The 13912-nt window shown below is 54.9% G+C and overlaps 1 protein-coding gene across 1 annotated transcript; it reads left to right on the top strand.

Moving 5' to 3' along the window:
• The first annotated feature begins 4274 nt into the window (after positions 1-4274).
• LHX1 (LIM homeobox 1) lies at positions 4275-8608 on the top strand. The gene is made up of 5 exons (XM_041482684.1): positions 4275-4560; positions 5885-6111; positions 6454-6731; positions 7402-7567; positions 7963-8608. The coding sequence occupies exons 1-5, from the start codon at positions 4391-4393 to the stop codon at positions 8340-8342; spliced, it is 1221 nt and encodes a 406-aa protein (XP_041338618.1). The 5' UTR covers positions 4275-4390; the 3' UTR covers positions 8343-8608.
• The last annotated feature ends 5304 nt before the right edge of the window (positions 8609-13912 follow it).

Here is a 13912-nt window from a genome sequence, read left to right as displayed (position 1 = left end):
TCGGGGCCACCCCCGGCCACCCCCGGGCCCTTCCCGGACACTCTCCCGTCAGTCAAAGGCACAGCCGCGCTCCTCGGATTTGTAATTATTTATTAACCGTATTTCCCATAAACAATGCATGAGCTCGGAGTGTAAGCGACAACATTTAGCGACGTGGGCAGAAACCCGGGAGGGCTAATCACGGGCGTGGGGAGCAGGAAAATAAATAAGGAAAAGGAAAATAAATAGAAAAGAAAGAAAAGAAAAGGGAAAGGCGAGCGGAGCCGGGGGGCGACACTGTGGTGTTTACCCTCAGCATCGACCCGAGTGTGGCAGGATAAACTGGGACCTTCTAATACATAATTTAAAGATCTTTTTCTTCTTCTTCTTCTTTTTTTTCAAGCTCTTTTAAAACAAACCTGGGGATGGATCCTGTCCAGCCATGGGGTTTATTGCGCGGGGATGTTCTAAATGCTTAATTACATCTTAACTTCAATATTTGGCCAGAGCATTAACCGCATATATATTTAATCAGGCGGAGGCGCTCTTCCTGCGGGGGAAGGTGCGGGGGCCGGGGGAGAGGTGGGACCCCCACCTTCCCTGCGGGCTGTGCCCCACAGAGAGCGAGCGAGACCCCTCCGGGAGCGCCCCCGGGAGCGGAGGGGCCGGAACGGGAGCTCGGGGCTCCCCCCGCCCCCGGCCCGCGCCGGTCACCGGCCCCGTGCCCGCGCGGTCCTGGAGAAAGGTTTAAAAGGAGGGGGGAAAGAAAATCAAATTTCAAATGAATAGGAAAAGAGGGAAAACTTAGCGCTGTCGGGGGGTGGATGTGGTGGGAAGCGGCTCCAGCGCGTGGGAGGGAAGGGTTTGCCCGGCTGGGGATGCGGGGATGCTCCGCAAGGAGCCGCGGTGGGGGCTCAGGGCTTGTGCAGCCCCGGCACCCCGAAAACGAAAGAGAAATCCCATTACTGAGCGCAGCGGCGGCGAAAGGGGGTGATAAACAGGGTGATGTTTATCTGAAAAGATGGGAACGACACCCATAAAATGCAAATTTAAACTCGCCTGAAAGGGACTTGGTTGTTTTCTTCGGTATTAGATTTAAAATTAATTTGAGTTTGGGTTTGTTTGGCATTTGTGGGTTTGGGGGGTTTTTTTCACTCTTTTATTTTCCCTCTCTCTTTATTTGGGTCTCTTTCACTAGTCACTATTTTACTTACACTCTATTCTTTAAAATTTTAATTTTTTCCCTCTTTTTAATTTCCATCCTTTAAAAAATTCCCTTTTTAAAACATCTGCTGATTTCCCCTTTTTCTTTCTTTCTTTCTTTTCTTTTTTACTCACTTAATGTCGTTCCTTCCAGCACTGGGATCTGCTGATTTCCCCTTTTTCTTTCTTTCTTTCTTTCTTTTCTTTCTTACTCACTTAATGTTGTTCCTTCCAGCACTGGGGCCGGCCGGGGCTGCTCTGGAACCTCCCGGCCGCTCCCCGCGGGGTTCGGGCGGGCTCGGCCCCGCCTGGGGCTGGGGCCTCGACCCTGGGCGAATTGCAAAATAGAGTGAAAAACAAAAAATCGCCCCGAACCCAGCAGCCGGCGCTCCGAGGGGGCGGCACACGGTGCTGCTGCCTGGGGGGTTCCCTGGGGGTGCCCCAGCCCGGCCCCGCGGGGTGCAGGAGGCCGGGGCAGCCCGGGGATGCTGCCCGGGGCTTGATTTTCGGGTCTGCTGGAGACAAGCGTGGGCGATTTGGCCTCTCAAGCGCCTGCTCTGGGTCGGGATCCCCACTGTCCCCCTCCTGTCCCGAGCGGGGCTCGGGGGGTTCGGGCGGACAGAGCTCCCCGGGAAGCGCAGCGGAGCGGGGGGACCCCGGAGCCCGCGGGGAGGGGCTGGGCACGGCCTGAGCCCCCCGGCAGCGGGGGGACAACCAGATGCTTTCGCTAACGCCTGGGAAAGGAGAAAAAAAAAAAATCGCTGTGAAAAACTGGTGCTTGATGGACGCGAGATGCTCATCGCCTTCCCCTCATTCATCCCCACCGACACATGGCACCGGGGCCCGGAGCGCTCCCCTGACGGCAGCCCGCAGCTGTCGCCTTCCCGGGCGGCGCCGGCTCCGCATGAGAAGCGCCCATGTGCGGGGACCGGGCGGGGCGAGCCCGGCCCCGCTGAGCCCCGGCGGCCGCCCCCGAGCGAACCGACAGCTGCGCGCCCCGACGGGCCGAGGGTGACAGCGCGGGGCTTTTAAACATCGCAGGAGCTCCGAGGCGATGTCCCGGCCCCGGGACAGCCCTGGAACAGCCCCGGGACAGCCCTGGAACCGCCTCTCCCCGCCCGGGCAGGCTCTGCATCCTCGCCGGTCCCGGCTGCCCCCCGCGCGGAGCGGGTTTCCTGCTTTTCTTTATGTTTCTGTGTTCCAATTTATGCCTTCCTCGCTTTTTTAATTTTTTTTCCCCTCTCAAGGACGAGGAAAACAGACGTGAAAGAGAGCGAGGGCAGTGTGTCCAGGCGGGGGATGCTGCGGGCTCCGGGGCGGGCCTCGGCCATCCCCGCGCCCAGCCGCGGCTCTCGGGGCTGTGAGTGACCCCAGGCACCTTCCATCCGCCCGTCCCCTCCCCGGTCCCCGCCCGGGCTCAGCCCGCTGGGACGGGGAGAGGGGCGGGCTCCGGGGCCGGGGCCAGGCGGTGACACCTCCCCGGAGCGGTGGCTCCCGACGGGCAGCAAAGTGCGAAGGAAAGAGAAACCTCGTCCCTCCGCACCGCCCCGGTACCGACCGGCCCCTGGAAGGTAAAAGCGAATTAATTTTTATTTACCAAAAAAAAAATTAAAAAAAAAATAAAGAAGGTACACGGCGGTGGCCGGTGCTCCTCGGCCCCGGACATGCGCCGGTAACGGAACCACGGCGAAGTTAGCGGCGCCTCCGCCGTGCCCTCGGCGGTCCGGTGGCCCCGGGCCCGCCGCCCCCTCCCCACCCGGGCGGCCCCGCCGGAGCGTCCCGGGCCGCAGTCCCGGCCCCGCCGCACCGCTCCTCCCGGGAACAGCGGCCCGCCTCAGGATTCTCCTCGACTCCGCGCCCCGCGGAGACCCCGCGCCCTCGGGGAAGCCCCGCCGAAGCGGGATCTCGTTTGTCGCCGGTCCCTAGCGAGGCACTCCTCCGGCCGGCGGTGGCCACCGGCTCGCTCTGACGGATCCGTGACCCCGCGGGGGTGCCAGACCCCACCGAGCGCACCGTGCCCACGTCCGTGCTCCCTCACACCTACCGCGGCATCGCGCTCGGGGGGCCGGGCCGGCCGTCGGTGTGTCGGTCGGTGTGTTTGTCGGTGTGTCTATCGGTGTGTCGGTCGGTCGCTCGGCGGGCCGGCGGGCGGAGGCGGCGGCGGCGCCCCGGCGGCTCTATAAAGGGGCGCGGACGCCCCGTCCGGCGGCGGCGCGGCGCGGCGCCGGGACCATGCAGAGCCCCTGCGCGGCCGGACGGCGGGGCCGCCCCTCTGCCCCGCGCCCTCCGCCCGGCCGGGCCCTGCGCTCCGCCACCGCCGGGCCATGCCACGCCGCGGACACGGGCGGCCGCCGCGGGTAGCGATGCGCGGGGGTAGGTAGGACTGACAGACGGACGGACGGACGGACGGACAGAGCCGGCGCGACGGTACCGCCGAGACGTCGAGGGAGGGAGAACGAGAAGAGAGAGAGAGAGAGAGAGAGAGGAGAGCGAGCGGCGGAGCGAGGAGCGGCGGAGCGTGTCCCCGTCCCCGCGTGTCCCCATCCCCGCGTCAGGACGCGCAGGGCGATGTCGCCGCGGCAGCAGCCACAGCCCGTCTGACCGCCACCGCCTCTCCATGTCCCGGCTCGTTATTTATTATTATTATTATTATTGTTGTTGTCGTTATTATATTTTTTTCTTCCTTTGATTTCTCATTGGGAAAAGCACTTTGACTCCTGACTGCTCTACCTCAGACCTTAGAGAAACTCATCACGCTCGCTTTTTTGGCGGTTTTATTTTTAATTTTTTTAATTTTTATTTTTCTGAGCGCCGACCTTTATAGCCGTTATTGTTTCATTGTTACTATTATTATTACTATTATTATTATTATCCGTGTGGTTGGTGGCGGCCGGGATCCTGCGGCTGTGTCGAAGCGCTGGGCAGTGGGGGGTTCTCCTGTGTACCCCTTCTAGGACACTCGAACGAAGATTTTTCTTCTGCCTCCCTTTCTTTTTATCCTTCTTCACTTCTCCAAGGCTTTTAAAAGATACATACACAAAATCAAGAAAAAAAAAAAAAAGAAAGAAAGAAAAACAAAACAAAACAAAAACCAAACCTTCGCCGGTGTTGTCGTCTTTCTAAAAAAAAAAAATTGTTGTTTTTATTTATTTTTTTTTTTCCTTGATACCTGGGAAACCGCTGCCCCCCTCAGAACTAACCAAAGACAATGGTTCACTGTGCAGGCTGCAAAAGGCCGATCTTGGACCGGTTTTTGTTGAATGTACTGGACAGGGCTTGGCATGTGAAGTGTGTTCAGTGCTGTGAATGTAAATGCAATTTGACAGAGAAATGCTTTTCGCGAGAAGGCAAGCTTTACTGCAAAAACGACTTCTTTCGGTGAGTACCGGCCTGCGCCTGCCCCCGCCGCTCCTCTCCGTTCTTTTTTCACCTCCATTTTTTCCCTTTATTTTTGTTGTTTCCCCCGTTGTCAGCGGGACCCACAATTGCCTCTTCCCTCCCCGCGACACGCGAACATCTCAAACCGCGGCTGCTTCTCCCGGTGGGCTCGGGGCAGGGGACGGGCGGGGGTCGGGCCCGGGGTCGGGCCCGTTGATGTCGCCGCTCTCCGCGTCCCCGGTCGAGCTCGAGTTGCCCAAAGTTCCCTCCAAACTATCGACCGCCGGGCCGGGCCGAGCCGGGGGAGCGCGGGCACCGTCCCGGGCCCGGGGCAGCGGAGCGGGGCTGACCCCGCCGGGGCTCCGCGGCCGTGAGCCCGGCGATGTTCCCGGTGCCGCCGGCGGGGAAGGCGCGGTGCGGGCGCTCCGCGGGCCCAGCGCATCCCGTGCACCGGAGCGAGGCCGGTCCGAGAGCAGCGACCCTTCGCCGGTGGCTGGATGGATGGATGGATGGATGGATGGATGGATGGATGGAGAGGGAAGCGGTGACCGACGCTCGCTCGCCGCCGCTCTCCCCGCGCGTCCCGGCCCGCTGCGGCGCTGGCATCAATCCCGGGCTCGGAGCGGCAGCCGGTGCCGCTGCCCCGCCTGGCCCCGCCGCCGCACACCGGCGATAAGGGCAGGGACCGGCTCGGGGCCGGGGAGGCCGCGGAGCCCCCTCCGTACACCGGCACAGCGCCCGGCCCGGCCCGGCGGAGCGCGGCCCGAGCCCCGCTGCCGCTTCTCCCTGGGCACGGGGACGGGCACTGCTCCGAGCTCCTCCGCTTCTCCCCGAGAACGGGCCCGGCACTCTCCGGTCCCGGTTCCCAGAGCCCGCGGGGCTGAGCGGGGCACGGGAGGCCTCTGGCCCCGGTGCGGGTCCGGCCCCGGCCCCGCCATCCCCCGACTCTCCGCGCCGGCCTTGCCCGCACCGGCGGCTCCTCCGGCCGGAGCGCGACCGAGGCCGGTACCGACACACGGAACGCGTAGAATTCCTGCGAGCTGTTTGTCAGAGCGTCCTTAATGCCGGTGTCGGGGCGCGGGGACACCCGGGCAGCGCAGCAGCCCCGGCGTTTGGCGAGCCCGAGCACGGTCCCGCGCCCGCTGCCCAGGCCGGGCTTGATTTTTATTTTTAAAAGCTGTAATATCGGGGAGAGAGAGCGCTCTGCAGGGATGCTGTCTTTGATTTAACCCCGTTTTCCGTGGCCGAGCAGGGTGCGCGGAGGCCGCGGCTCGGGGCCGCGCTCGGCGGGCGCTGCTGAGCGCTGCCCGGCCTCTCCCCGCAGGTGTTTCGGGACCAAGTGCGCGGGCTGTGCCCAGGGCATCTCCCCCAGCGACCTGGTCCGCAGGGCGCGGAGCAAAGTGTTCCACTTGAACTGTTTTACGTGTATGATGTGTAACAAGCAACTCTCCACCGGCGAGGAGCTCTACATCATAGACGAGAACAAGTTTGTCTGCAAAGAAGATTACCTAAATAACAGCAATACTGCCAAAGAAAACAGCTTGCATTCAGGTGAGGGAGCGCGGCCGGGGCGGTGAGGGCGGGGATGCGCTCAGCACCGGCTGCTCCTTGGGAAGAGACGCTGCTCTCCTTCCTCCTTCTCTTCTTTCTCCTGTCTTTTCCTTTCTGCTCTCCCTCCTTTCTCTGTTCTCCTCTCCCTTGTTTTCTTCCTCCACTCTCTTCTCCCTTCGCTTTCCTATCCCTCTTTTTTCCTCTCCTTCTTGTCTCCCTTCTTTTTTTCTTCTTCCCTTTTTCGTCTCCTTCCTTTCTCCTCTCCCCCGCTCCTACCGCGGCCCGAACCTCGCGGTCGGAATTTCCCCCCGGCTGAGCGTGACCCGGGTTTGTTCTCCCCAGCCACCACCGGCAGTGACCCCAGCCTGTCCCCCGACTCTCAAGACCCCTCCCAGGACGACGCCAAGGACTCGGAAAGCGCCAACGTCTCCGACAAGGAGACGGGGAGCAACGAAAACGACGACCAGAACCTGGGGGCCAAGCGGCGGGGACCCCGCACCACCATCAAAGCCAAACAGCTAGAGACTCTGAAAGCCGCCTTCGCGGCCACCCCAAAACCCACCCGGCACATCAGGGAGCAGCTGGCACAGGAGACCGGCCTCAACATGCGGGTCATCCAGGTACCGCCGCCCCCGGGCACCGGGCACGGCTCCGGGGGGTGCGGGGGCGAGGAGGGGCCGGTGCCCGGCAGCCTCCGCACTGCGGGGACGGGGGAAGCCCCGCCGGCCTTTGAAATCGTTATTACCGGTGCTTCCCGGTGCTTCCCGGTGCTTCCCGGTTCCCCAGCCCCGGCCAGTCGGCGGGGACAGAGCCGCGGGTTTATCCGCAAAAGTCCTCAAGAAGCTGCAAACAGTATCGAAATTAATAACCAGAAATGTGAGGGGTTAATGGGTAAATAAGAATGACAACGCGCTGGAATTATTAAAAGGTTTATAAACCCGCAGCGCTGGGGTAATGGGGGGTTAAAGGACCATTAAAGACGAGGTTAGATTGGAGAGGCTCAGTGTGAGGGTAATTAGCAGTAATCTTGTCAGGGTAATAAGAATTAACTCAATCATTCTTGACCTGCAGTCGGTGGGGAGCGGGGCCGCCGTCACGCGTGGGTTCGGCCGCGCTTGGAGCGCGGCTCGGTGCGCAGCGGGCACGAGAGACCGGGAAAAGGGAAAAGCGCAGCCCCGGGATGGGGATGGGGACGGGGATGGAGGGGAAGGGGGAGCGCGGCCCCTCTCGGGCTGCCGGGAGCGGGACCCGCGGCTCCCGTGACCGGCGCCTCTCCCGCCGCCCCGCCAGGTGTGGTTCCAGAACCGGCGCTCCAAGGAGCGGCGGATGAAGCAGCTGAGCGCGCTGGGCGCCCGGCGACACGCGTTCTTCCGCAGCCCGCGCAGGATGCGGCCGCTCGTGGACCGGCTGGAGCCCGGCGAGCTCATCCCCAACGGGCCCTTCTCCTTCTACGGAGGTGGGTACCGCTCCCCCGCTGCCTCTCTCCGCGCCGGGCTCCTGGCGGCTCCGCCTGCCGCCCCGGGGCCGTTCCGCCCGGTTCCCGCCGCCCATCGCGGGGCTCCCCGCAGCCGGGGGCGGCCGTGGCCGCGCTGCCGGCGGGATCCCGGCGTTCTCCCGCTGTTCCCCCGGTGTTTTCGGGAGCGCCGCTTCGTGCCGGTGTTCCCGCTGCTCGGCGGGAAGGGGGTCCCGGGGCTGTCGGAGCCCGGCCAGCCCGGTCACGCGTTTCCCCTCGGGTTCGTGGGTGACACCCCGAGCCCCCCCAGGCGCGCCGCCCTGGGAGCGCGCCCGTGCCGTCCCCGCTCGGGTACCTGCCCCTCTGTTACCGTCCCTCTGTCTCTCTTTGTCCGCCAGATTATCAGAGCGAGTATTACGGCCCTGGAAGCAATTACGATTTCTTCCCGCAAGGACCGCCTTCGTCTCAAGCGCAGACCCCCGTGGATCTCCCGTTCGTGCCCTCCTCGGGGCCGTCAGGGACCCCGCTGGGGGCCATGGACCACCCCCTGCCCGGACATCACCCCTCGAGTGAGGCTCAGCGCTTCACTGACATCATGTCGCACCCCCCGGGGGACTCGCCCAGCCCCGAACCCAACCTGCCCGGGTCCTTGCACTCCATGTCCGCAGAAGTTTTTGGCCCCAGCCCCCCATTTTCGTCGATATCCGTCAACGGTGGTGCTAACTACGGCAATCACTTGTCCCACCCTCCAGAGATGAACGAAGCGGCTGTGTGGTAGCTTTAAACAAACTGGGTCTAAGTAAGTGATGATCATCTAGTCTGCTTATTGTTATGGTGTACAGAAATGAATTCATATAACATCTCTCCCGCCCTAAGACAATTTTACCTTGGGAACGAACTGAATCCAATCGCTCCAAGGCAAGCTTTGCTCTAGACCAGGACAATCTCCATGTTATGGTTGTATCAAACAAGCAAGGGGACTTTTTTGTACCATTGACAAAGAAACTGGGGAAGCTGTACAGTAAAAGTGCTGCCATTCCGTAGGATGGCTAAGTTTGATTACCCTGTTGGATGTCATCCTAAGAGCCACAATCCTTAGAAACTTCTCGTTAAAAAAAAAAAAAAAAATTAAAAAAAAATTTTAAAAATAATTGAATGAAGGAGAGGTCAAAGAAAAGGGGAAAAAAAGCTTCAAGAACTCTCTATAGCGTTCCTGGTTAAGGATGGTTCTGGCATTATGAATCTGTTTGTTCATTTTTGTCTCTCAGAAAGTTCGACAACAAGAAACTCTTTTTAGCTTCAGCCATTTCAGCCTGCTGACGATCAGGTGGGACAACTTTTCCTTTTTCCTTTCTTTTTTTCTTTTCTGTTTTGTTTCGGTTGTTTTGCTTTGGTTTTGTTGTGTTTTGTTTTGTTTTTTTTCCAAAAATAGCAAATACTAAATGTTAAGCCCTCAGCACCAACTCTGCTACCTTCACAAAGCTACACGTACAAAACCTCCTCATCATAGCAAAGGTCACCACCCAGACCTCTAACGAAAATGACTTGAAAAAACAAACAAACAAACAAAAAGTATTCTACCTTCACAGAGAGAGAAAAGCTAAACAAAAAGACTCTATTGAACTAAAAACAGTCAACTGTTTACGTCTAATGTTAAATTCAGGAGCTCAATGTTTTACTAATAAATCCTGTTTTAGAAAAACCTCTTGTTCAAAAGCAAAAGATTTTGAGCAGCCAACCAAAATAGTTCATTTTCTTTTCTGTAGATGTTCTAACAGATTGCAGGGCTTGTGGTTCACTGTGCTAGTTTGTAAAAGGTGTTGTTTACAGAAGGCAAAGAAAAAAAAATCCACAAAACCCAGACAGTTGCCAAATAAAGTAAATATATAGCACAAATACTGTAAGGTGCTTTGCACCAGCAACCCGAGAAGGTGTTTAAAAAGTGTTACAATGTTAAAAAGAAAAAAAAAAAGACAAACAAACATCTTTGCTAATTTTTAGTCCTGTTGAACATTCATGGAATTGTTAATATGACTTATATAGACCCACACAGGTTTTATTTTTGTGTCTTTAAAATAAAAGTCCAAAATATTTAAATTTTATGGTCAAATATGCAGTCAACAGCTGCTACTTTTTTCTTTATATATTAAATTTCTCATATGTCTTTTATTGTTCTAATGAACCTAAGCTTGTGTGACCTCCAGTGCATATTAGACCATTCACTGTATGAAAGAAAACATGTTGGATAAAATTTGTGCGTTTTTAATAAAATTAGAAAATCTGATGTTTAGATAACTTGTGTTTCATTTGATGTTTTAAGCAATTTTTAGAAATTGATTCTCTTGAGTAAAATAGCCCTGAGAAGGAACGATCCACTCTGCTGATCCTGGGCAGCTCTCTGGCTCTGGTGGAAGTCTGAGCCCTGGTGTCGATGCAGGCAGCGGCCAGAGGCAGCTCCGGCCTTTCTTTCCATCTCCAGGCTCAGTTGTTGAAGTCCAAATACCCTGTTCCACAGCGTTTTAAATTTTTAAATTCCGAAATAATCAAATTATTCAATATCTTCAGTTACTCGTGCTCTATGCTAAGAGAGAACATTCAAAATGCTGATTTTATGCATAAACAAAAACGCGTTGTAAATGTGAAATGCTTGCAAAGATACGGTTTGCAATTGATCCAGTTTTAGTTGATTCTTTGAAGATAATTTTACTTTTTTCCCTCCTAGTTGGATGGTTTGGACACAGCATAACCTCAATGTCCTGAAAGTAATTTGAATCCTTTTTCCTTAGAGCTGAGGCAGAGTCAGTGCTTTGGCGGCGTTTGGTCGTTCTGAAGTTCTCTGAATGGCAGTGGGGGAGAATATTTTGCTTTGCCCTCGATGCAGCCTCATCCTCTTGGAGAAAAATGAAACAAAAAAATCCTGGAGCCTTGCGAAATGCCAGATTTCACGTTTTAATTACCAACCGTGGCAGAATCATGAATATTCAGTTGTCCAAAAGCAAAAGTCCCGCTGATTCCGAGAGGACCTGGAGCTGTGCTGGGGACAAAGAGTCAGGTTCGGTTCTGCTTTGAATGTTCCTCCTGCTGGGTTAATGGAGAGGGATGAGCTGGGATTGCATCTCCTCCTTCCTCTCCCTCACCGGGGCTTGCGCTGCCTTCGCTTTCATTTGAAGTAGACACAGGATTTTATGCTAAACCCCAGACTTTCCCCGTGCCCAGTGATTCCATTATTTCTCTCTTCGGACTGGGGGTGGGAAAAGAACCAACTCCAAATGTTTTTGAGTTGTATAGTTTGTAATTTTCAATGGTGATTTTTGATTTTGTTCAATACCTAATTTCTATGCCCAGCAGAGGGGCCACCTAGACGAAGCAATAGTTCACTTTAAACACAACATGTCTTATATAATAACAATATAAAGATAAAAAACTATCTGCAAGGGATCTGTTAGTGTTTCTAAAAAAAAAATAATTCATGCTTTATTAAATACAGGGGAGACTTCTTAAACTCCTGGACTCCGTGTCTAACTCATTTGTTTGTCTTTTGTGCTATTGCCATGTTTTGTTGCTCTGGTTTGCATTTATATAAGCGGAGGAATGGGTGATTTATTTATTCCAAACTTCTACTTATCTGGGAAAGATAAATACTGCTGTTTGTGCTGCTGGGCTGGGCTGCTGCTTTATTGTTGAATCAATGATTTTAAATGAGGACTTTGCCAAATAGGTTTGTTTTGTAGGAAATTTTGAGCTTTCTTTCTTTCTTTCCCTCTCTCTCTCTCGGTCCTTGTACAGTTTATTCTGTGTTCATTCAGGCAGTGACAAGGCTCGGTTTAGGGCCAGTGTTAGGCTCGGTTTAGGTCAGTTCAGGTTGTAAAAAGGAGAGCTTGTCTTTTTGTGACGCTCCCATCGCTTCCTTGGGGCTTTGCTGGGTTTGGGGGAGCCCAGGAGCCGTTCCCATGGCCGAGGCCGAGCCCCAGCCCGTGGAGATTGGAATTCTGCCCTCCTCACAGCGAGCTCGGTGTGCCTGAAGCCTCTAATCCAGCAACAATTGCACAGTCAAACTCCTTTGAAAGCATTGTCACGTTGGCTTCTTGTAAGTCCTTGTTTACAAGAGCATTTCCATTGACTCCGGCGGCGTTCCCTGGATGGGTGGGGGGTGGATGGATGGATGGATGGATGGAGGGATGGAGGAATGGAGGGATGGATGGACGGAGGGATGGACGGAGGGATGGACGGATGGATGGAGGGATGGATGGATGGAGGGATGGATGGACGGATGGATGGAGGGATGGATGGATGGATGATGGATGCAGGGCTGTGGGAGAAGGGCCTGGAGCCATGCCGGGGTCCTGCCCTGTCTCTGCCATGCAGAGCCCAGCGCTGTGTCCGTGCAAGGCCTCCCCACGAGCCCTTTGGCAGTAACTGCTCTCCCCTGGTCTCTCCTGTGCCCTGAGGTGACCTCGGGGCCGTGTCACTGCCAGAGTGCCCCAGCCCCCAGCAGAAGGGCTGCAGGCCATGCTGGGAGTGCTGTCCTGCTCTGTGCACGTTGATCAAGGTGTGTAAAATGCCGGGAGTTTCCAGCAGCCAAAGCCCTGCTTTTGGCCCAAATGTCCCACGCTGTCCCCACCGAGGCTCCTCTCTGCCCACTCCCTCCTTCCCCAGGCCCTGCTGGGATCTGTCTGCTTGGGGATGGAAATGGATTTGGGAAGATCTGTATCCCAGGAATAAGGATGTACTTCAACGATAATTTGTAGACAAATGATTTGTAATATTTTAATGTCTGTACCCAGGTGCTGAGCGATGGGTACAGGGTACAAATTGAGAAATAAATATCATTTTAAAATATCAGTGGTGATTGACATACTTTTGCCATCCTGGGAAGTGGCAGATATTGCAGTGTCCTCTCAGGAGTGGTTCCTTTTGCTGTAGTCTGGATTTTTATCTTGAATAACTGTGTTGTCTTTAAGCTTTGCATGTTCTTACAATACGAAATTGAAGCATTTGCAATCCTCCTTTCTGTTCCTACTCCTAACAGATAAATTCACATCTACTAAGTTTAAACAATTCTTAATTCTTAAACCTTCTATGCTGGCGAGCTGGGAACAAGGAATTGTGATGCTGGAGCAGGTTTTGGGTGATCTTTTCTTTGTCTCTGCCATGGCACTGGGGTGCTCAGCATACCTCATGCCAACAAAACAGCCCTGAAGTTATAAATGGAATTAGTGTGTCCATTAAAGTATATTTTGATTATAAATCTGGGATTTGTTTATTTGTTGGTAGTACTCGTGGTGGTTTAGCTACAGAGCCTGGAAAGCAGAGTTTGAATTGAGAGTTTCACTCACTAAATGCAGAATTGTAATGCAGGAATTGGAGAGGAAATGTGGCCTTGTGGTGAGGTGGCCTCCAAATTCCTAAACCCGTTGGATTGCTGGAACCATGCTGTGGGGTGTTTTCAGGGTGTCCCTGCAGGGCTGTTCCCGTTGGCACACGGGATCACAGTTGTTGTTTTTGTTGGCATCTGGTGGTTTTGTTGTGGGAACATCCCTTGGTGACACTGCCAGGACACGGGTGTGCCTGGGCTCTCCTTCAGCTTCTGCTCCAGGATGTCACCAAACCCAGGGACAGCTCTGCCTCGGTGCCATTTGGGCACTGCTCACAGTTTGGAAAATCCAAGAATTAGGGGCATTTTTGCTGCTTGGTTTTACTCCAAGCTCCCTTCCTGAGGAATCTGACCCTGCTCAGGCTGCTGGGATCCCACGTGGCTGGAGGAAATCCTCGGCCCAGGTCTGCAGGGCAGGGTGAGGATTGTGGCACAGCACAGAACCTGGGCTGGAAAACCTCCCCGGGCTGCCTCAGAGCCGAGTGAGAGGAATTCCCAGCGCTGTGGGGATTTCGGGGCTGCAGCCTCACACACTTCCCTGCTGCCTGTCTGTGTGCTGGCATGGCTGTGCACAGCGTGGCTTGCTTGAAAACCAGACATTTTGCTCCTTCTAAAACCAGTTCTTGTCTAGTTTTTAAATTGTCTTTGGGTGGCCTTTAAAATTCTTATCTGCTGTAAGGATCTTTGGGCTGTGCATCTCTTCAGACACACTCTGTTCCTTCTATTTTTCAATGTAGAAACCATTAAGGGTTGATAAAATCTTTAAAGCAATTGTGTTTTTTGAATGAGGGATGGGTTAGGAATAGCAGAAGTACTCAAGTAAATAAAAGCACAGAAGAAAAATACTAATAAATATTTATAAGGAGAGTTTTTTAATGTACATAATCTAAATTTTATGTGATTTGTTTTAGTGGATGGGGTTTCCTTGTGTTCTTTTCTGTTTCTCCCTAGTTCTTTTCACTTCTTTTTTCTCT

The sequence above is a fragment of the Pyrgilauda ruficollis genome, unplaced genomic scaffold (genome assembly GCF_017590135.1).
Source record: "Pyrgilauda ruficollis isolate IOZ18807 unplaced genomic scaffold, ASM1759013v1 scaffold59, whole genome shotgun sequence".
In the NCBI taxonomy this organism is placed as follows: Eukaryota; Metazoa; Chordata; class Aves; order Passeriformes; family Passeridae; genus Pyrgilauda; species Pyrgilauda ruficollis.
Note: the sequence above shows the minus strand (reverse complement) of the source record. Positions and strands in the feature narration are given on the sequence as shown.